This window comes from Muscardinus avellanarius (genome assembly GCF_963383645.1).
Source record: "Muscardinus avellanarius genome assembly, chromosome: 15".
Lineage (NCBI taxonomy): Eukaryota > Metazoa > Chordata > Mammalia > Rodentia > Gliridae > Muscardinus > Muscardinus avellanarius.
Genome location: NC_137801.1, coordinates 30,469,152 through 30,492,888, shown reverse-complemented (window position 1 = coordinate 30,492,888; position 23,737 = coordinate 30,469,152). Strand labels below are relative to the sequence as shown.

Here is a 23,737-nt window from a genome sequence, read left to right as displayed (position 1 = left end):
TTGTATATTTAAGGAAATAGGATGTAATTATTATTTGGACAGAAATATATATACATATATGCATATGTATATCTATACTATATATATGAGCTGACAGAAAATTTACTTGCAAGTTAATTTACCCACAATGTACTAAAAACAAATTTCTACTATCAAACAACAGACATTTTTGCCAACTTAAACTTTTTATATATTGAAAGTTTGAATTGTGTTCTTCTCACACCACTAGCTGATTCCAGGGCTCATTCAAGCTGATTTCAAGGGCTGCCCCAGCCTTATCTGTTTGTTCCTACTGATCTGCTAGAGAAGGGTTGAATACCCCGAGGGCAGACACTGCTGTACTTGCTTGGGATAAAGATGCTTTCAAACACGCAAATTCAACCAATTTAGATAGAAGCCTTTATAGATTAGAGCTGTCTTTAAGAAGGGAGACAGAGAAAATCACTCTCCCTGCCTCAAATGCTTTTAATTCCTTCTGAACATAACACTTGGTCTGATTAAAAAAAAAAAAAGCTTTATGGAATCAGATCCTTTTTGGAGCAATTTAAAATAAAACCAAAGCCAGTCATGGTGGTACGCACCTATAATCCCAGTATTTAGAAGACTGAACAGGGTGAGTGCAGGTTTAAGGCCAGCCACAGCAATTTAGTGAGACCCTCTTTCAAAATAAAAATAAAACAGGGCTGGGAATGTAGCTCAGAGGTAGAATGTCTCTGTGTTCTATCCCCAATTCCATAAGTAAATAAATAAATAAGTAAATAAATAAAATAGGGCTGGGGGTATAGCTTGGAGATAGACTGCTGCTGGGTTCAACTTTCAGTATCAAACAAAACAAAACAAATAACAACACAAAACCCCCCAAATTAGTTTCTTCACATAAACTCAGGTACATGGACGTTTGGATTCTTTTTGAAGTTTTAATGGGAAGGTGTTTCAAAACTCCCCTTGGGCTCCTAACATTTTACTGTGTGAACATGGTCAAGAACAGCCCCAGCTCCACAACTTCTCAAAAGCTCCAGGCGGTGCCTCTCAGCTCAATCCTGGCTCTTCAGAGCAGACACGAGGAGTGTGGCAGGTGTAGACTCCAGGGCTGACCAGCGCACAGAGTTCTGACGCTCCAAGACTGAGGGGGGCCTTGCAATTCTGCCTGGAGAACCACAGCTGAGGCTGGGCTGGACCCCTGGGTACACCCGCACTGGTCATCTTGCCACTAATGCTTTCTGGGCCTGGCTCCCTTGGCTGTACGTGGGGATCCTCGTTCCTCCTTGGCAGGGTTGGTGTCATTGTTAGAGGTCAAGCCTGTGAGGGTGTACCTGGTAGACCTTTGAGGAATGGTAGCAGCTGACGCTATTCTTCCTGCTGCACCTAGCCTCTGCAGGTGGAGAACGGTGATTTCAGTAGGTGTCAGGGGTCTGGGAAAGGGAGGGGGACTTTGGAGGCTGAGCTAGGAGGAAAGCAGCGTTGAGGCCAGCTTCAGTAACCTGCCCTCAGCAATTTAGTAACTGTGTTTCAAAATAAAAGATAGAGTTTGGGGTGTAACTCAGAGGTAGAAAGCCCCTAGGTTAAGTCCCCAGCACCAGGGGGAAAAAAAAAGGCATAGAAGCTGGTTAGCAGCCATGCCTGGAGTCAGAGTTTAGGGCGTGACTGTTCCCATCATTCATTGCACACTACAAAGCTGTGTATGAGGGTAGGAACCCCAATATTCATTGAGTGCCCACTGGGTACCACATTTTGGAGGCCTCATTTGCATAACCGTTCCCATTTAATATTCGTCAGGATCCTAGAAGTTGATTCAAGTATTTTAGCTTTTGATATAAGGAACATACGTGTCTTCCAAGAGGTCAAGAAATATATCTAAGGCCACACACACAGCAGGCAGCAGCGCCAAGAGTTAGACTCACGCGTACTTTATTTCAGTCCTTTTTTTTTTTTTCCTGCAAAAGGGGAGTAAGATGGAAGGCAAGTCAGGATTCCTGAATGTGGTTCTCTTGAGCGGTGCCCCAAAGGCCCTTGAAATTTCACCAAAGCCATAGTCTTCTCATGAGAGGGCAAAGGCGCTGGGGCCAAGGTTCCTGGGATGTTTAACTTCCTGTCTTAGGCATCAGCTCGACTTGGTTCCCGGGCGAGGGCCTTTGCACTCAGTGGAGGGGCACGGAAGAGGGTTTTCCTGGCATGCTTGCTCAATAGCCTTTAATAAAGATTTACTTTCCCTTCTCTTGCTTTGGTACTAGAAATGTGCTTTTCTTTTTTCAGTTTCTTGGTGCATTTCCACACACGAACACTTACCTGCTTTCATTTGGCTCAGCATGGCCGGAGGCTCTAGGCAAATGGCAGCTGCCAGCCTCGGGGTTGCCAACTAACCAGGGAGCAGCATCTCCAGCAGAGACAGTGTCTGGCCTCGGCGTGGGCTGCACGAGCAAATCAAAGAAGCTTTCCGGTTTTCCAGTGAGGTAATTATCCGGGGAAGAAAGCCGTTATGCTTTTGGGGGTCATACTAACCTGATTTACCTGTTAACTCACATTCTTGCAGAGACCAGGATGCACCTTCTGCAGGCATGCTGGGGCCCGAATCATCAATATCTCCTCTGCTTCACACAGTTTCCAAAGGAATGTAATTATTTAAGGACGAGTAGCAGCGCGGGGCTGCCCTTTTCCGGCGCTCACTGGAACCTTTTTTTTAATTTGAATCAGTGAGAATTCTCTCCAAGGTGGGCATGTGATTTTGAAGACAGTGGTCCCACTCTCTTGAGGCTGGGCGGGACCCCCACGGCGCCCTTCTGTGCTGAAATGCTTATTGCTTATCTCAGGGTCTGGCCCCTTACAGGTGTGTGTGGCTGTTGCACGCATGAATGAATGAGTGAATGAATGGGTGTAATTTTCCCCACTTTGGCAACCATGGGGGATCTAGTAATAGGAGCTGATAGTATTCCTGGTAATATGTCTAGAAGGCTGAGATGGTTTGCTAGAGGGGACAAGTGGCATAGCAGTGGTTGCGTTTTAACTGTGGCTTCTGCTAATTTGTGGATATGTATGGCAGCAAATTTCCAAAAGAGCACCCTGGCCCACCCACACTTCTGGAGGTAGACAAGGAGCAAGCACTTGCTGGGAGTGGGCAGTGTCATGCTTGGCCCTGCGGCTGGGGTAGAGAGAGTTTTGGACATGGATGTAGAAACCAAATGGAGTGTGTGTGTGTGTGTGTGTGTGTGTGTGTGTGTGGTGTGTGTGGTGTGTGTGGTGTGTGTGTGTGTGTGTGTGTGTGTGTGTGTGTGTGTGTATGTGTGTGTTACTGGGGATGGAATCCAGGGGCATTCTACCTATGAGCTATACCTCCAGCCCTATTTTTTTATTCTTTGTGTGTGTGTGTGTGTGTGTGTGTGTGTGTGTGTGTGGTGCAGGGATGAAACCCAGGGGCTTCTACCTCTGGTCTACCCCCAGACCTATTTTATATTTTTATTTGGAAACAGAGTCTCATTAAGTTGCTAAGAGCCTCACTAAGTAGCTGAGGCTGGCTTTGAACCTGTGTGATCCTCCTGTCTTAGCCTCCCAACAAGTACTGGAATTACAAGTGTGCACCACCATGCCTGGCCTAATTTTTTATTCTTTATTTTGAAACAGGGTCTCACTAAGTTGTAGAGAGCCTCACTAAGTAGCTGAGGTTGGCCGAGAACCTGTGATCCTCTTGTCTCAGCCTCCCAAGTGACCAGTATTTGGGGAATCTAAAAGCCTCCCCCACAACTTGGGGTAAAAAAGAGGTGTTGCTTGACATGTGGCCCCTACAGTTAGGGGTTTTACTTGGAGATGGGGCTCTCTACCCTGGGGTTCTCTGAGAAGAGGAGGTGCAGCTTGACTGTCCTAGACCAGGGGCTTTCAGCCCAAAGGTGAAGAGCAGTGGGAGGAGTCGGTGACTCCGCTCCTTCCTGCCTTCCTGGTGCTCTCAGACCCCAGAGGGCGCCAAAGGGCTCCCAGCGCTGCCCCTGGCTCCTTGCAAGGGCCACGGGGCTGTGGGATGCCCGCCATAGGAGAAAGCGGTGGGGCCAACAAGAGGGGGCTGGGATACAATGAACACTGGTCCCTTGCTGCAGTTATCCGTACCAGTCACCTACTCACAGCTACCTGAGCAGAGATGCCAGGCCAGAAGAAGCAACAGAGACATCAGCCACTGAAGGAGGCCTCTGTCATCAACTCCTATCTGTGTCCACAGCAAAGGAGGACAAGCCATATCTTAGAAATAGTCCTTAAGGCATCACTACCCAGTGCCAGCGCATGCCTGGGGTGAGAACAGCCGCATGCTTGCAACTAATTAAACAAACAGTCCAGATCATTGCAGTAATTAAAAAGTCATTAAAGATATATAGATGAGAGAGTAACTGGGCAGAACCAAAACAAAACAAAGCTGACTGGGCGATGTGTGCATGTATGTCTACAAAAGTTTGTATCCCACTATGATGTATGAATACAGTGCACCAATAAAAAAATAAAATAAAATAAAATAAAAAAAAAACAAAAACATTCCTATTTGTATGTCAAGGCTGGTCAAATTGGGAGACTTTGTAGCACTGTTATTAACAAAAGAATGTCTAGGCTAGTGATTTACAGAGGGGTTTCTGGATCCAGACTATCTGGGTTTGACTCTCTCTCTGAGCTCTGCTACTTTCTAGCTGTTTGGCAAAGGGAAATTACTTAACTTCTCTGTGCTGTGTTTTCCTGGAACTGTTCATTAGGGCTGAGAACAACATATCCAGACGGTGGTCTGGGGTGATTAGAGGAGATAAACAGACCAAGGTCTTGGGATGGTGCCTGGCATACAGCAAATGCTCAATAGAGTCTCGCTTTTCCCTTACATCCATGAATATAACCTCAACTAAATTAGATCGTCCAGCAAGTTTCTGGGAGCACATGGCAACCCCCATAAGAAAGCAGCTCACAGATTCTCTTTGAATGTGTAGAAAATGAAAGCACCTCTCAGGGTACAAAATGCACAGCACAGTTCTTGATTAAACACCAAAAGGTACACAGAGGAATTGCTTGGCCCGAGGCCCCCATCCCCCTCCTGAGCTCACAAGGGGCGGCGGACACAGCCCCGCAGACAGTGTATTTTGGCCTGACTTGTTCAGATTAGCGGCCGCTATTATCACACGAGCCTCATCACTCTCTTGGCGTCTTTCCCTTTGCTTTACACCTAAGTAGATCCAGCAGGCAGAATGCCATGTCATCTTCTAAAGCAACAATACGATGAAATTCAGGGCACCAGTCATTCTGAACGACAATGACACAAATGCAGACAGTCTCGAATTGCGAAAACAAAACCAAAAAAAAAAAAAAAAAAAAAAAAATCAAACCTTCACTTCAGCCCCGCCGTCTGATCCCATTGATTTCTGTGCCATGTTCTCTGCCTCAGCTAAAATATCACCAGAGTCAGTGGGGCTTGCCCAGTTACAATGCTAACTTCGACACCATCTCCTGAAACATGATGCTGTGTGTTTACGAACTCAGAAGGCTGAGATGAAATCAAACATGGACACTTGCCTGCCCTGGCAGCTGGACTTTTGGATGATGAATACGTAAGAGTTGATGGGTAGATCACACCCTTTGGGGGTTTATTTTCTGCAAAAAAAAAAAAAAAAAGATTTATTTCTAGAGCTAGAGGCTTTAGCTGGCTCCATACTGCTCAGATTCCTTCCTTCCAATTTATCCCTCCTGAGGTCAGTAAAATTAGTCTCCTTCGCACTGAGTTGTTGATTACAATCAGAGAGTCGAGTAGCATTTCGTTTTCCTGGATAGCCTGTGTTTTATTGATATCAGGATGCAAGCACTAAAATCTCCATGATGCAGTCGTTTTGCATTAGCAACACTTGCTGTGCTCATGAAGATGAGGCATGCAAGATAAAGTTTCCACACTTGTGCCTTTGAAGGTTTAATTACAGCTGCAGATGAGCTTGAAACACTGAGTATGCTCTCCTCTCGGGTGATGGGGGTTCTCAGGTCCGGGGCTGGCTAAGTGTGGATGGCTGCCTTTCACTTACACAAACCTTGCAGAGCCATCCGGGGCAACAGCATTAGATAGCAGGTAAGGGGGAGGAGTAGCCATCTCCAATAGGGAAACCGTGGAAGCATAAGAAGAAAGAGATAGTCTGGGCATGTAATCCCAATACTTGGAGGCTGAGACAGGATTGCAGCTTGAAGGCCAGCCTCAGAAACTTAGCTAGACTTTGTTTCAAATAAAAAATAAAATAGAGCTGCAGGTGTAGCTCAGAAGTAGAATGCCCTGGGTTCGATCCCCAGTGCAAAAAAAAAAAAAAAAAAAGGAAAGGAAGGAATAAAATAAAAAAGGGAAGAGAGAGAGAGAGAGAGAGAGAGAGAGAGAGAGAGAGAGAGAGAGAATATATCATGTTGTTGGCCCTGGGTAAGTAGGAACTAAGCCTGGTATGACTGAAAACTGCCCATGAAGGCTGCTGCTTGCAAAATTTTTCTGACCATTAAGAGATGCCTGAAATTCCATTGTTCTGCAATTAGACAGAAAGTGCCATGGAATGTAATAAGCACACCCCCTGCCCCAGGGGCAGTGATCTGTCTGAGTTGGTAGCTGCTGAATTCTCAGAGCCTCAAGCCGTGTCTGACATGTAGTAGGAGCTCGAGAAGTGTTTATCTCTCCATGAAGGAACACCTTCATGGTTTGGCCTCTGCTAACGTTCACACACCCTCGGCAGGGCCATATATACATGGAATGATGACAGCATCCTGGCTCTCCACCTGAGTGAATATTCTCCGAGACGATGAGGAGTGCTGTGTGGAGAGCCTACAGGGTGGGACAGAAACTAGTCCTCCATTGTGCCAGACATCCTACTGGAAGGAAGAGCCTGGGACTGGGAGTAAGGAAATCTAGGTTTCTGTTTAGGTTTTCCTTTTGATTAGCTGCGGCAATCTCCAATACTCTGGTTTTTATATTTAGAAAATACGAGTAATAATATGGTTACTACACAAAGTTGTAGGGATCTACCAAAAAAAAAAAAAGTTAAAAATGTATTTGAAATGTATTTTTAGGGATCTACTGAAAAAAAATGTAAAAATGTTTTGGAACTACATATATATGGGGGAAATATATATATGACTTCCATGAAGATGCAAAACTCTTTTCTGGTATTACCTATAAATGCCACTTGAAGGCAAATGAGCCAAAACGAAGCTCATGGGTGTTGGTTCCCTGCCTCATTAAGATCACCTGGGGAGCAGGACGCAGTACTGCCAAGTGCCCAGGCTCAGGCCGGCTCCCCAGAGACACCGGTTGAGCCCTTTCAGACCCTGTGAGGGGCCCTTGGCTGTGGGCCACACTCTGCCAAAAGAACGTGACACAGGGACATTATCTCCTTCTCGTCACGATTCATTTCACAATTTGAACCTGATGGGTCTTTCTGTTTCTGTTCAGAAGGAGCGTGCGCTCAGTTTTCTGAAACGTGGATCTAGGAACAATCAGGCAAGATGATGGAGTCCCTCACTGGCCTCTTGCATCCCTGAGCTGTTGAAAGATCATGTTAGCTAAGATCAAGTTACCCAGCTCCCCATAGCAAATTAATTAAAGGAGCACTGTGACCTGTAAAACTTAGAAATAAAAACTTAGAGAACAGTCACAGAGGCCTCTGAGGAGGATCCTGCCATGATGCAGTTAAACTCATTGGCCGTGAACCTTTGAATAATGGGGTGTCTCTTGGCTGCAGCCTTGTGCACCAGCGTTCCCTAACTCATCCATTTGGAAGAGGCTTCCTAGTCACCGCAGAAGCACAAATGTTTATTATCGTTGGCAGCAAGTATTTTCAGTTAAATGTCACTAGGTGGAATGAGAAGAGATGAAAGTAGAAATTTATAGGGAATAATCTTAGCGATTGATTTTCATTTTGAAATCCCCAAACATTTCTACTCTCATGAAACCATGGAATTAATTTTTTTTTAAATCTCTGGAGGGACTCTTGGGTTGCAGGCTAAGCCCTGAAGGTTGAAATGCTCTTATTTAGCCAGGAGTTACTTGCAGACACCTATGTGGGGATTATATGTCCTGCTATCCCAACATATTTGTATTCTAGATGCCAGCGTTTTCATACGGCCTCTGTTTGGAAGACTGTTACAAGGCAAAGACCCACAATCCTTCCACTCTCCGATGAGGAAGCCAGTCTAGTTGGAACCCTAGGGGTGCAGAATTTGGTAGGTAACTGGAAACAGGAATTGCTCAATTTGAGAAGAATTCTAAAAGGTCTGTTCTTAGTTTTATTACAACTCTGATGGTTGGTTAGGGGTTTGGGGCAAGATGCCTCACGGTGATAAGAAAACCACCCAGACTGGGCGGCCCAGTGTGTTAGGAGCCGTTTCTCTTCTCTGCTCCTGTTGGCTTTCAAGGGTGGCGCCTTCTCAGGACAGCGCCATGGCATCTAATCTTCCTGGGAGGCTGGGAAGGTTTGCTAGGATGTAGTCTGAAATTCTGTGGAACCTCCTTAGAGAAAATGAGAGATTCAGGCCACAAACAGTGGGAGTTCTAGGTGAGCATAGGTTGTTGTGTGGTGTTCAAACACGAACGCGGCGTGTCAAAAGCCTGAGAAGCCCCACGGCCAGCCTTAGAAAATCTGAGCAGCAATTAAGGAGGAAGATGATAATGGCTAAGACATACTCCATGTTTAAAAACATCCATGAGCCGGGCGTGGTGGTGCATGCTTGTAATCCCCGCGCTTGGGAGGCAGAGACAGGAGGATCGCGCAGGTTCGAAGCTAGCCGCGCGCGCTGGCTTAGGAGACTCTGTTTCCAAATATAAAATGTAAAAATAGGTCTGGGAGTGTAGCCCGGAGATAGAAGGGCTTCCAGGAACCCCAGTACCACCAAAAAATAAATAAATAAGTAAAAACATCCATGACTGCACAGTCCACACTGAAAAACAGTTGCAGAGAGGGGAAGAAAACACTTCTTCACTTAAGAATATTAGCTAATAAATATGGGAGGAATGAAGCTGTGGGCATGATGGCACATGCTTGTAATCCCAGCATTCGGGAGGCTGAGACCAGAGGATCTTGGTTCGCAGCCAGCCTCAGCTACTTAGTGGGGCCTTTTGCAACTCAGTGAGACCCTGTTTCAAAATAAAGAATAAAAAATAGGGCTGGAGGTGTAACTCAGAGATCAAATGCCCCTGGGTTCCATTCCCAGTACCTCAAAAAAAAAAAAAAAAAAAAAAAAAAGGAAAGAATGACAGAATTAGAATTAGATTTTTTTTTTCCAGTTACAGTTGGCCCTTTGTTTCCATGGGTTTTGAATCTGTGGATTCAACTAACCTCAGATTGAAAATATTTGGATATTAAAAAGAGAAAATATTTGGATAAAGAATTATGTTTGTACAGAACATGTACTATTTTTTTCTTGTCATAATTCCCTAAACAATATACTACAATAATGACATGGCATTTATTGAATTAGTTATCATCCATGATCCAGAGATAATAAAAAGTGTATGGAGAGCCAGGCGTGGTGGCGCACGCTTGTAATCCCCGCGCTTGGGAGGCGGAGACAGGAGTATCTCGCAGGTTCGCAGTCAGCATCGCTGGCTTAGGAGACCCTGTTTCCAAATAAAAATAATATAAAATAGGTCTGGGAGTGTATCCTGGAGGTAGAAGGGCTTCCAGAAACCCTAGTACCACAAAAAAAAGTGTATGGAGGATATGCATATATGTTATATGCAAATACTGTACCATTTTATATAAGTGATTTGAGTGCCCTGCAGATTTTGGCATCCAGAGGGGGTCCTGGAACCAGTCCCCCATGATACTGCAAGACTACAGTACTGATGGAATTTCTGATACAACAAGGCTAGTAATGGATGTTAAAGCCATTGAGCGAAATATACTGTAGGATATATATTGTAGGATGATACTTTAAAACTGGTTTTGATGCTTTAAAACTGCTTGGTTTTAAAGTATCATCCTATAGATTGCTTATTAATTACAAGTATCTTTGCCCTGAGAGATATGGTAAAGTGTCTAACTAATCAAATTTAGCATCAGTAACAATTAGACAAATTGACATTACGTGTCTCTCTTTTTTTGGTACTAGGAATTAAATCCGGAGGCACCCTACTTTACTCTATACTCCCAGCCCTATTTTATTTTGATTTTGAAACAAGTCCTGCTAAGTTGCTGAGGCTAGCCTTGAACCTACAACCCTCCTATCTCAGTACCTTCCCAAGTACTGGAATTACAGGTGTGCACCACTGCACCTGGCCATTATGTGCTTCTTGATGTGGCCATGGTGGTATTACACAATCAATATGCTATGATACTACCTATTATTTTCAGAATATTTACCTTGAATCTAATTATGGCCAGGACTCATAGATGCCAACGCCATTCATAACCAAAAGTGGTAGTGAGGTGATCTATTAAAGGAGACTGAAAAACAGTTGGAGAAGGGAGAAGAAAACTCTTCTTTATATAAGAATATTAGTCAATAAATGTGGAAGGAACGACAGAAGTAGGAAAAAGTATAATTTTGCAGTTAGAGTTGGCTTTCTTTTTGGCCTTGAACTCCTGGGCTCAAGTCCTCCTACCCCAGACTCATCAGTTATTAAATGTAATACACCTTCTTAAAAGTTTGAATGGACTTACAATTAGCAGCAATTTTTTTTTTTTTTGTGGTGGTACTAGGGTTCCTGGAAGCACTTCTACCTCCGGGCTACACTCCCAGACCTATTTTTTACATTTTTATTTGGAAACAGGGTCTCCTAAGCCAGCGTGCGGCTGGCTTCGAACCTGTGCGATCCTCCTGTCTCTGCCTCCCAAGCGTTGGAATTACAAGCGTGCGCCACCACGCCCTGGCGAGCAGCAATGTTTTTAAAGTGAGCAATTGGAGCCTTTTAATATTTCTGGTTTTGACTTTGTGGTTTTTGACATTTAATTATAATTCATTGTTTCATGAACCTAATTATCAGAAGGACTAAGAAACTCATTCTTATGAAATGAGATGGGCTGTAAACAAAAACTAACACTGCACTGAACAGGGCCATTTCCTCCTGGGAGGTCATCCCTAGTGAGGACTGTGGTTGAGTGTCTCCAGTGTGTGGCCGTACCTGAGACGACGAAGGACTCTCTCCATCGTGGGAGGGACAACGACTGGACACCATTGGAGAAGCTCCCTTTGTAACCCGACTGTCCAGCAACTTTCCGTACAAGTATTTTTCCTCCTGAATTACTGAGTACACCACTGGGAACAGAAAACAATTTTTGAAGAAAGTACAGAAACACCGCTTGACGTCAACAGATGATCAAGCCAGGCTCCATCTTTATTTCAACATGTGAAAGCAGCAAGGCTGAGAAAATGTACCTTAACTTCCAGCCAACCCCCAAGAAAGAAGTCACAGTCATGTCCCTGAGCCTGGCATCTGACCTCCGACCTCCCGGGTCCAATGTCCTCTTCCTTCTTACACGACCTGAATGTTCGGTCAGTCAGGAACTTGTCTTTGTTACCATTCCTTTTTCACTGGCTTTCTCATTCCTACTACTTTCTTTTGAGAATAGGTCTCATGATGCTGCTCCAGCTGGCCTTGACCTCCTGGGCTTAGTGGTCCTCCCACCCCAGCCTCCTCAGGAGCTGAGACTATAGGCATGCACTCCTTGGCTCCTCCCCAGTTCTTTTAAGTAAAAGTTCTTTCCTGACAACTTCCAATTTGGTTTTGTGATATCACAGAATGAACCCAGATATTGCAAAGGACAGTATGAAATTATTAAGAATAAATTATCCATTTTATTTTGGGCCACAAAGAGAACATGTTCAGCTAAACTAAACACATTAAGAAGAGTCCCCAGTGCTGGAGGTGCAGCTCTGGGTTCAATCCCCAACACTGCTAAAAGAAAGGAAAAGGAGGAGGGGGAGAAGGAGGAGGAGGAGGAGGAGGAGGAAGAGGAGGAGGAAGAGGAGGAGGAGGTAAAGGAGGAGGAGGAAGGAGCCCACCAGAGAATAGATATTGCTTTTTAATTTCTAAGACTCTTTTGGGTTTGGACCCTGATGTGATAGTGACTGATGTTTTTATGTTTTCCCCTGTCTGTTTAGTCAGAGGATCCATTTGGGTCCCCAAATAGCGCTTTTACAATGTCATTTCCTTGTCCCAGAGCCTAACATGGTTCCTTTGGGTGTCTGTACTTTCTGGAACAGAAAATAAAAAAGTATGTCAACTTGTTCCCATCAACACCCTTCCTTCCCTCCAGGAACAGGAGCTGCTTTTCCCTGCCCTCCCACCTACACTGTGAGTCAACAGCTCTCAACACTCCATTTTCCAATGGCCCCCAAAAAGAGAAAGTGATAAAACACTTGACAAGTAAAGCATTTAATTGCTTTAGAATTCTCTCACATGGGGCATCTCCCTGGGTCCTCCTAGAAAAAAATCCGAGCTGGGGAATGGAGGGAAAGCTCTTATCCCTATTCCTGCAGAAACACACTGTTGAGTGATCCACTCAAGATTTGTGTGGATGGCAAGAGAAATTTGAATCCAGGTCTAACTGGCCCCAGTTCTAGGACTGTCTCTCTCAGTCATGGCTACCTCTCAGGGTTCAAGAGCACAGGACTTCCCCTGCTTACTCTTCACTCCCTCAAGTCTCAGCTCTTACCCCCTCTCCACAGTCGGGAGAGCTCTCTTATCCGCAGTCAGGTTGGTCTTGGTTCACTTGGCCAACCACTGCTTTCCCACTCATGTGGCTTTGATTAGGTTGCTGTTTCCTCTAGAAAACCTGGCTCCATGTCTTCCCAACTAGGCCCGCACAGCTTCCCAGGCACCTCTATTCCTAACATCTCCTTTCCCTGAGATATCTGGACACTACTCTGCCACCCAAACCCTCTTAGAATCTCCTTCTTACACCTGGGACTCTTATTGTTCTGACTTGTATTACTTCCTAAGAATTTCTGTAACTAGTTATGTCTCTCAACTAAATGAAATTTTTTCTTATGGAAAGGACAGATTTTTATGCTTCTGAGGAAGAAGGTCTACCTATCCATGGCATTCAAGAGCCGCTTATACAAATTTTGAGGTATTTATTGTTAAACTTTAAGAATTTTGAGGGCTGGTTGACTTGACTTTGGTGGGAGTATTTATATGTGGAAATTGGCAAATTGGGCCTGTTCCCTCCCTACCTTTTGTTAAACCTTTATCAGCACACCACTGGCTCAACCCTGTAGTCATGGAGATCTCTTGTGAGGGTTATATGAGGCTGAAAACCCAGACTTTGGGATAAGTGTAGATGCAGAAATATTTAGTTCTCATGGGATTTTCCTGTTGGGGCAGAGGGTGAAACCTCATCTTGTGGGTGAAGCTAAATGGAGGATGCGGACGTTTCCATTGCAGAGGCCTAGCCCAATATAGGAGATAATAGAGGAGGAGGAGGAGGAGGAGGAGGAGGAGGAGGAGGAGGAGGAGGAGGAGGAGGAGGATGGAGAGAGCCGGAAAGAGGCCGTGTTCCACTTGTAAGCAGATGGGGCTCAAAGCCATAGTTTTTGGAGAACTGAAGTCCACGTGACTGCATTTGTATCCTTGTTCTCTGAAAGAGCAAGCAAGTCCACTTCTTGGTATTCCCAGACACCGTGCATGGGGTCGTGCATGGCCTTGCTGGCCACCCATTTCCTGACCTTGGTGCCAGGAGCTTGGGATAAATGGAGGGGTCAGTTCCTTAGCTTGGGGAGAAGGGACAGTAAACCACTGGGCCAAATTTTGAACGGCTACTGTTTCGAGGGTGGGCATCTATTCAGAAATCAGCAGGAAGATTGCTTTGCCCAGAGCTGGCCTCTTTATCGTTCCATCTCACAGAAATCTTTCTTTTTTTCTGTACTTGGCCCCCGTTAGAGGTTATTTTAGGATAAGACTGAGCCAAAATACAATGCCTCTAATCAAGTCCATTATCTCTTTGGTTTGAAGGAATTAAGGAGATGACTTGTAAGAAGACATCTGACTGTGATACCATACATAAATATTAATTCAAATTAACCTGCATTTCTAAGCCAAAATATGCTTTCTCCAGCCTCCTAGTTCTGACCGTGGGGGATTCTCGCAATATCGTGGCAGGAGGTCCCCAGTGCACCTCCTACTTGTGTTTTCTATGTTTTATATCCTGCCTTTGGCAAACAGACTTGTTCTGTTCATGAAAAACAAAGCCAATAGCATCCAACATTCCAGTTCTCCCTTAAGACTTCTATTTACCCGTCCCATGGATGGTGATAACCTCTTTCCAAAGGGTTTTTTTCCACTCTATAAGTCACTGGCCCAACAAACCACAATGGCTTTCAGTTGGTCAAGCAGCCAGACTTGTTTTAAGAGCATCCAAGCTCTTTTCCTCTGCCCCAATCTATATTCTTCTCACCGATTTCTTACATTCCACCCCACACACTGGATTGCAGAGCTCTGGTCTTATTTTCTCCTCCAGGGTCCATTCATCCTTCATAAAGCCTTTTCTAGCTCTGACTTCAGTAAAAGCCCCTGGGCAGGGGGATGCACACCAGTGGTGCTGGGACCCCCTAGTTCTGTAAATGTGTGACCTGGGCTCCTGATTGGAAGTCTGGGAACAGCAGTTCTAATCTTCATTGTGTAACTAACTAGCAATTTAACTGACTTCCCTACAACTAAGTTCCTCTTCTGACAAATGGGATTGCAGACAGAGCCTCACAGGATTGAGATGAAGCTGGAAGGACAGGGCCATAGGGGCTCCTTGTCCTTTCAATGAAATCTTCCTCAAGGTCAAATGTACTCTTGTGACTCCATTCTGTGTAGGAAACGTACAAGTGCCAAAGGAAGAAAGGTGTCAATCATCTAGAGTCATGATTGAAAAATACACGGATACAGCCATCTTAAGACTGGCTCAGCCTCCGTAGCAGATGTTATCGTGTCTACATAGCCTCTGGAGTGTCTACATTGATATAGACTGGAGAGTGTTGATGGTGTTGGTGGCTTTGATGGGCAAACACATGTGTGAAAGGCTGTGGTGTATAAGTATGACATGTATCAGTCTGTGTAGGAGTCATGCTTGAATGTGTGAACATACGTGCAGAGGCACAAATAACCATGTGGGGCATACACACGTGGACTTGAGCACATGTATGTGTATAAACACTTTCCTTTTAGCGTGAAATTGATTACAAGGTAAAAGCAAACTATTTTTATTTCACAGTCTGGAGTTAAGAAACAATGTTTGTTGGTGTTTTTCTTTACTGTTGCACTACTTATTCTTAATTTCTATTTCTTTGTAGTTCTGCTCCTTTTGAAAAACCACTTAGCTCACCACTCCTCTGCAGTAGTGGAGAAAAGAGAAATATAGCTGATAAAAATTTCTAGCAATGCATGTTTGTTATTTTATGTACAGTTTTTTTTTTCTATTGCTTCCCCCAAATTCCAGAGCATACACCGACCTGCCACCATGAAGGGAACAGATTGTTCATCATCTCCTCGTTCTCTGGCAGGGATAGGACTGAAACACCAACTGACTTGTGTGCAAATAAAGAAAAGGTAGGATACCAGAAGCCCAAATAATTCAGAGACTTCCTCCGGCATGCAGCAGCTGAGCACCGACTTGGGAGCCACGTCTCTAAGCAGGAGCACGGGCAGGGCTGTCGGCGGGCGTGGGTTCGAGTTTCTACTCTGACACTTTTTCATAACGCGGCTTAGGAAAGAAAAGCTTATTTTGTGGTTCAGTCCTATCTCTGCCAGAGAACGAGGAGATGATGAACAATCCCTTCCCTTCAAGGTGGCAGGTCAGTAGATGCTTTGAAATTTTGGGGAAGCAGTATGAAAAAAAAAACCCTGCACCTAAGAGAACATGTAGAGTTATCTACAGATGCCTTAACAGGAGAATTGTGAAGGCTAAGATGGTGTAGATGAAGTGCCAGGCACACACTGTAGGCTTACCACCAAAGCTACTATGCAAACATGCATTTCCTTGTGTTTTGAAGTCAAATTTAAGGAAAAGGAACCTGAGGATTCTGTGAAGGTCACTTTGCCTCCCCTCATTTAGGCAGTGACATCACGCCCAAAGGTCGCGCCTCCTGCCCTCGGCTCCCAGACCATCCCAGACCAGCAGCGGCCGCGCGGGGCCCCTGGCCTTTTTACCACCTTCCTTCTCACTCCCTGGCCCTCTTGGTCTCCGGGGCTTTCCTTTGCTTTCCTCGTCATGAACTGAAAGAGGAGCATCCTTCCCTCCCTGTCAAGGTGTAAAGAGAAGTGAGTCAACCTTTCTTATTTCTTTTCGGTACTGGGGATTGAACCCAGGGGTGTTCTACCTTCAAGCTGTACCCCCAGCCCTTTTTATTTTGCCACAGGGTCTCACAAAGTTGCCAAAGCTAGCCTCAAACCCACAATCCTCCAGTCTCAGCCTCCAAGTACTGGCATCACTGGCGTGCATACCACCATACTTGGCTGCGTGTGCGTCATCCTCTCTACGAGTCCAATGAAAGGAGAGACTGGGATATTAGTAACTTCTGGGTCATCCCTTCTGGGTAAGGTTGCCAGATAAAATGCAGGACATTCATCTTTGTACCTTTTTGCTTGCTAAATACAGTAGCCCTGCATCAGAGGCTCCCAAGCTGCTAGTTACTAAGTAGCTGAGAGCCACCCACCTGTGCACCGCGGCGCCACACACGCTGGAGTAAGATGCGTAGACACCTGTGCCATAAACGTGGTATTTGGGGTCTTGACATCCTGCTGGACATTTCACAATGAACTCAGGATTGATTATCTTTCCAGCTTTGACATCACAGTTGATCTGAGGCACAGCTGGGAATACAAAATGGGGTCAAAATTATAGCTTGTGGTATCAGCTTATGTACAAAGTGACTGGTCATTGATGTTCATGTATTTAATCTGTAAAAATCAGAACCTGGGCTGACCCTACATGGCTTCCTTAAAATGAAGGCAGAGATGCAATTAGGACAGTCCTCAGACCAGAAAACCCAAATGGCCATCCATTACATTTAACCTGATGAAAGCAAAAACAGAACTCTGATTCCTGCACTTATTTGGATGTTAATTAGTGGAAGAAGAAAAGTCTGAGAAAAGATCCATCTCAGTGACCAGAAATGTAATCTTGAGTCAGTGGCTGGAGGGTACTGGTTCTCAGAAGCTCTGTTGCTAGCCCAAGAATAGAAAACACAGAGACAATCTCACAAGAGGAATGAGAGTATTCCAGGGAGGGCAAGCGAGGGAACATGTGCCTTGAAGTCAGAGATTACCTGGATGCTGGAGCCTGGTGGGAGGGCTGGGGATTGGCTGGTTGGGGCCAGAGTCGGGCTGGAGCACTTGTCTTCTGTGCAGGAGGTAGGGCACAATGGGATGTCTTTGGACTTGGGAGCTGCAATGCAAGTGGCCTAGGTCTTAGGAGATTCTCCACGCCTAGATGTTGGGTCACTATGGGACTGATCTTTTCTCATTACTTCCTGGAAAGCTGGGACTTCCCCTGCCAAACATCCAGGGAAGCACATCCATTCCTTTCTCCCTTTGACTTTGTTTCTGCGAATGCAGACTAGTCCTAGCTAATAAGCAAGTCCTCCGGAGCTGAAAGCTTGCCTGGGGATGAGGGGGAGACCATGAAAATATCTAAAAAAATGGGGTGGGAGCCGGGTGTGGTGGCGCACGCTTGTAGTCCCAGCGTTTGGGAGGCTGAGACAGGAGGATTGTGTTTTGCGGCCGGCCTCGGGTACTTAGCGAGGCCTTTGCAATTCATGAGACTCTGTTTCAAAATAAAGAATAAAAAAATAGGGCTGGGAGTGTCACTTGGAGATAGAATGCCCCTGGGTTCCACCCCCAGTATCGCAGAAACAAAAGGGGGGTGAGTGGGACCAGTGTGGTCGTGCACACCAATAATCCCAGTACTTGGGAGGCTAAAGGGGGATTGCAGGTTGTGACCAGCCTTAGCAATTTAGTGAGACTCTTAGCAACCTAGCAAGAGCCTGTTTCAAAACAAAAAAATTAAAAAAGGGCTGGGGTATAACTCAGAGGTAGAACGCCCTTGGGTTCAATCCCCAGTATCATACACAAAAAGGGGGGAAGGGGCTGTGTCTTCCCTGCAAAGGATTTCCCTCTGAAACTCCTGAAGGAAAAGGTCCCCTATGCAACACCATCTTGGTGCCCTTTAAGCTGGGATGTTTTCGGCTCTGGACCCCATACTTCGGGAGGGAGGCTGAACCATGAGCACAGTCCCAGTGAGCAGGCTCAGGGGGAGCTGGGAATCACTAACTGGGAGTGCAGGTTGGCAGGAACCGGCCAGTTAGCCCCACACAGGCAAGAACTTGGAGGCAAGTGATGGCTGTCTTCCCCAGGAGGCTGGTGTATGCTCTAACAGACACCAGGGGGCTGAGCTAGGACTTAAGGGGTAAAGAGGCATATCTTGCCAAGAACTTTCTAGGAATTGACATTGTCTTTGAAGGAGTGGGCTGCCTCAGGAAGCAGTGAATGGGGTCCTGCTGGAAGGACGCGAGCAGAACAGTAAAACGGGATTTCTACATTGGGTGGAAACAAAACCTCTCCCAGTGCTAAGAGTCGGTGATTACACACAGGGATCCAGGAGCTTTGCCAGGCCACCCAGCCTCTAACTAAGTTACCAAGATGGTCTCAGAGTTGTTAATGTGTTCCAGCTGTTTCCAAAAACGCACACTTTTTTTTTTTTTTTAACCCTTATGTATCTGAACAATCCGCTGCGGCATTTTATTCAGGCTGGAGAGAGAAGAGAAGTTAGAACTCCTGCTCATTTCTTACACACCCCTTCCAGGGCGAGGCCAGCACGGAGCGGGGGTGGGGGGGGCTAAATTTGATCACAGGTTTTAACAATTTGTGGGCTATGCTTAAAAAGTAGAGCAGTGTGCTTAAAACAGTTGATCTCATTCTTTTTACCAAAGGTTGCCTCCTCACCAAAGTTATTTCCTTTCTACCTTTTATTCTTGTAAACTTTAAATCTCAAGGCTGCATTTACTACTTTGAGTTTAGGAATACTTTTTTTTTTTTTTTAAAGGCAATTTGGGAGCTGAAGATGCCAGTGTAATCTCTCCCCAAATAAGCGAGCTGCTGGATCCCTGGGGAACTGTGTGGATCCCACTCCCCCGTCCTCCACAGATCACCCCCCCCCCATATGCCCTTAAATGCATCTTCTCTCTTAGATGTAAAGCAAACGAAAGATTTCTTTTTGGTTCCTCAGTTCTTTGATAAAGAAAGTGACAAGCTCTCTGAACTGGAATTAAATTTTGATGAAACTTCAACATTCTGAGATTTTGCAGCCCCTGGCAGGCCAACCAAATTTTTGGGGAGTTGAGTAAATGAGTCTAAATCTGGAAGCTCCTTGCATGAGTAGTATACAGTGACTGAACCTGTTGAAAGTCTTCGGGCTGCCCGCAGTGCATGCGGTAGGATTTTCCATGAAATATGTCATTTGAAAGAAAAGGGAAATGCAAAATGGGAATATTTTGCATCTTGCTAATCAATATTCCCCATTACTTAGCAGGGCATTTGTTTTTTGTTTGTTTTGTCTTATTAAAGAGGATATTTCCACATTGTTTGTCCTTTTTTTTTTTCTTCTACAAAGGCCTAGGAAATATTTTAAATAAGATCTGCTTCATCTGCACCTGATGGGATTAACAAAATTGGTGGATGAACTCATTAATTTGTCCCAGAGGGTGAAACAAATGAAATCAAGCACATATGCTCCTGAACTTCAGAAAAACAATAAGCAATGGCAAAGTGTGGCTGAAGGTCAAACATTTGCTAAATATGTACAGAAAATTAAGCGGGAGAGAGCAAACTAATTAAATTTTGCAGAGTGATTGCCAAAATCATTGGAAAGTGTGGTCTACGTCCAGCTAGGAAAAAAAGCAGCCATTTGTATCTTTCAGGAAGCTCTCCCTTAAATATATAAAACCAGGATTTATTTATTTACAGCATTCTCCCAGTTATTTGTGAAGTAGTTTTGTAAACATCAAAGAATCTCCCATCTGTCCATTTCAGGCATCAATGAAATGTTTCACTTTTGCATTTCCTCTGAATATTTTCAAACTATTTTTTTTTTTTTTGGTGGTACTGGGGTTCCTGGAAGCCCTTCTACCTCCGGGCTACACTCCCAGACCTATTTTTACATTTTTATTTGGAAACAGGGTCTCCTAAGCCAGCGTGTGCGGCTGGCTTCGAACCTGCGCGATCCTCCTGTCTCTGCCTCCCAAGCGCGGGGATTACAAGCGTGCGCCACCACGCCCGGCTTATTTTCAAACTATTAAATTCTTACAGGTCGGGTTGTCTCTCTTCTCTCTTCACTCATCACTTTGTTTCTCTCTTCCCTTCCTCCTCCCCCTCCCCCTCCCCCTCCCCCTCCCCCTCCTCCTCCTCCTCCTCCTCCTCCTCCTCCTCCTCCTCCTCCTCCTTCTTCTTCTTCTTCTTCTTCTTCTTCTTCTTCTTCTTCTCTCTCTCTCTCTCTCTCTCTCTCTCTCTCTCTCTCTCTCATTGTTTAGGTTCATTTTCATATCTTCCTTTCTCCTTCTCCAGATTTTATTCCCCAAACCACAGGAATCTGATTTCTTTATGAAAATAATTCAAAAGTAAGGCAGCTCAAGAAGCACCATTCTTGGGCATGAAGAAAGCAGGCTGGCATTTGGCAGAGGGGCAGGCTGTGTCTGCACAGTTAACCTCAGGTGAGCGCGTACTTATAAGTTCTAGAAAGGTTTATTTCCAAGAACACTAGGAGAAAGTATGACAAAAGCCTCTTCCATCCCTTCCTCAGTGGACAGCTGACAGTGAGGAAAAACCCAGGCTCAAGCCACTAGGAGTAGCGGAGCCCAGGCAGTGTGACGGTGGGCAATGCTCATGTTCGGCTGGCTGTCTGTTCTGCTTCTCTCTGTGTGGGCAATGCTCATGTTCGGCTGGCTGTCTGTTCTGCTTCTCTCTGTGTGCTCACCTGCTCCTTTGGATGGGTCCTTAAGGTCACTTTCACATCAGAGCTCACATTGCATTAGATTACATACCAAGGATTCCTGCCCAGAGGCTTTTCCAATCATCAACAGGGAAGAGAGAAGAATCATTTGCAAACCAACTGGCTGGAATGATAGGCCGCCATATGCTGGTCTCCGAGGTGCACCTCACAGTGTTCTGGGGCAGAAGATCTCACCTCAGAACAGAAAACTGATACTGTTGGAGCCACCATTCTAGTGCACAGTTAGAATCTCAGAGGCAGAACTGCAAGTATTTATTTCTGCTGTGGGTTGGGTCTCCTGCCTGGGCTAATAGCAATGATTATTGGGTAATGCCACATACGAGCCAGGTATGTTGCAGGCCAAACCAAACTATATACTCTTCTTATTTTGCCATTCATCTTTTCAATGATCCCAGGAAAACCACATTGCTTCTGAGGAGATTTTTTTTTTTCTTATTAATGGGAGAAATCCTTTGAGAGCTTGCCACATAGCTATTAATGAGGAAGAATTATAACATCAAAGCACTTATGCATGAAAAGTTTTGATACTGAGCTTGATTTCGTTGGACCATGGTATTTAACTAGTATAAAAACCCCATTTTAAGAGAATTATGCAAAAGATGACCGTTAAATTGAAGATGTCTTCCTTCTGAGTTCTTACATCCAGTGAACAAGTCATGTTAATTCCCTTTGTAGTGGCTTTTTTTTTTTTTTTTTGCAAAACATTTTTTAACATTGTTCTCAAGTGGTTTTGGATGGTGTGGAATCTTTGCTTGAAAGTCATCAAAGCCTTGTTGCCTTTAGAAAAATTAGAAAATCCCTAAGGCCTTTTCCACAGTCCCTTCACAACCTCTGGGACTGCCAGTGCTGAACTTGCTGCTTCCTCAATGCATGTCATCTTGAAACGTCACCTTACACTTGGAGCCTGTTCCCCTTCACCTGTGTAAATACTACTCCTTTTTCAAGGTCCTTGTTTCAGTTATATCTTACAATATGAACTCCAGTAGGTAGGGATTTTTGTTTGATTTGTTCGTTGATATTCAATGGAATTCTGAATGAATGAATGAAACCAATCCATTAGAAAATCTTGTTTTTATTTCTAAATCTGCTATTTCTCTATACTTTCACTTGGTCCAAGTCACTGATGTTTCCTGTCTGGACTTTTTTTTTCCCCCTGCAGAATTGGGGGTCGAACCCAGGGGCATTCTACCTCTGAGCTACAACACAGCCCTATTTTTTTTTTATTCTTTATTTTGAAGTAGGGTCTCACTAAGTTGTGGAGGACCTCACTAAGTAGCTGAGGCTGGTCGTGAACCTGGGATTCTCCTGTCTCAGCCTCCCAAGTACTGGGATTACAAGAGGGTGCCACCATGCCTGGCTCAGAAAAGATTTCTTGACAAGCCTACTGAGCTTCCAAAGGCCTATGTGGGGATTGAACTATTCAGAACAAGAAAAAGAGTCTACTTGTGGAATGGGCTTGTGGTATGGGAGGAGGGTGGAGCATGAAATGGGAGGGGAGAGAGCTTGGGGTGAGGGTATTGAGGTGCTGGGGAAAGATCCACAAGTGGTTCATTCTGTTGTCCCTCAAAAATCTATAGCAAAGGGTCCAGAATATGACACAATGTCAGATGCAGGGGAATTTTTAGGAGCTGGTAGAGGCGCTAAACCATAGGACAGGAGGGTCATGAGAACAGGTCAGGACAGCCTAGGAATAACTCGACAGAGAAAACCATGAGGACATACACCGTAGATTATCTAGAAATCATAGGAAAGCTCCAGGCTATTAAAAAGGTTGCAGAATTAGTTTTTACACAGCTCTAATCTGACATCGAGGAGCCATGGAGACCCCGGTCACATTGGAATGACATCACTCTAAACTATGAAATTACAGCTTTGGTCCATAATGGGGCTGGATTTGAACCCCAATATATCTGAATCCAATGCCATATCACACCCACCTGAGCTGAGCCTTGGCAAGGAATATGTTCAGCATTGTAGGTTTAAGAAACATTTCCCTTGGTATAAAATATTTCTCAAGAAGAATCTATACAAGCAACAGTTGGAAAACAGAAGCCATGCAATAGAAATAATTTCATAAAGACAAATCTAGTAACACGTTCTTAATGCAACAGAGTAACTCCATGCTCAAACTCTCAGCACTTAAAAAACTCAACAAAGATCAGTAATAGATACAAAATGTCCCCTAAAGAGCTCATTTATTAATATTCAGGATTGAGATAGTGGAGTCATGAGGGTTTTAATCCCAGCAGTGGATAAATCAATCCATTTTAATGGGTTTACCTGGGTGGTACCCAGTAAGCTGGTAGGCTGTGGCTGGACAAGGTGGTCAGTGGGGCTGCGACCTTGGAGATTCTATGGTTCCTCCTCCCCTGATCGCGCTCTTCCTTTCAGGTTCCGTGATGTGAACACAGACTGTGTGTTATCCCTTTCTTACCCTCTTGCTGCCATACCCTGAAATCCTCAGTCCCAAGCCTTCAATGAACTGATCCCCAAACCAGAAAATAAATCTTCTTTCCTCTAAGTTACACAGTCAGTCTTCTAGATTATAGCTACAAGAATGTAAGAATTCTGACTGGAATACTACCATACATATACATATATATACACACACCAGACTTGAGAAATATGCCTATATCCATATTCCATGAAATGATGGTGAGCAAGAGTGATTGGATGACAGAGAATAACTTACCTGTGGCAACATAGTTTCTGGGAAGTGCAGAAGTTTGCCTAAAACACCTATTTTTGCTTATAAAGGACTCCCATACATATTCATT

At 44.7% G+C, this 23,737-nt stretch overlaps 1 protein-coding gene across 12 annotated transcripts in view; it reads right to left on the bottom strand.

Annotated features, from left to right (window-relative positions):
- Positions 1-23,737, bottom strand: part of VIT (vitrin) — a gene marked incomplete at both ends in the record, with an annotated part of 97,762 nt that overhangs the window by 55,372 nt on the left and 18,653 nt on the right. For all 12 annotated transcript variants that reach the window (XM_080712025.1, XM_080712029.1, XM_080712032.1 and 9 more), the window contains 3 exons: positions 5,527-5,604; positions 11,093-11,226; positions 16,612-16,768. In XM_080712025.1, the coding sequence (XP_080568151.1) occupies positions 5,527-5,604; positions 11,093-11,226; positions 16,612-16,768 (369 nt within the window). The remainder of the gene's footprint in view (positions 1-5,526; positions 5,605-11,092; positions 11,227-16,611; positions 16,769-23,737) is intronic.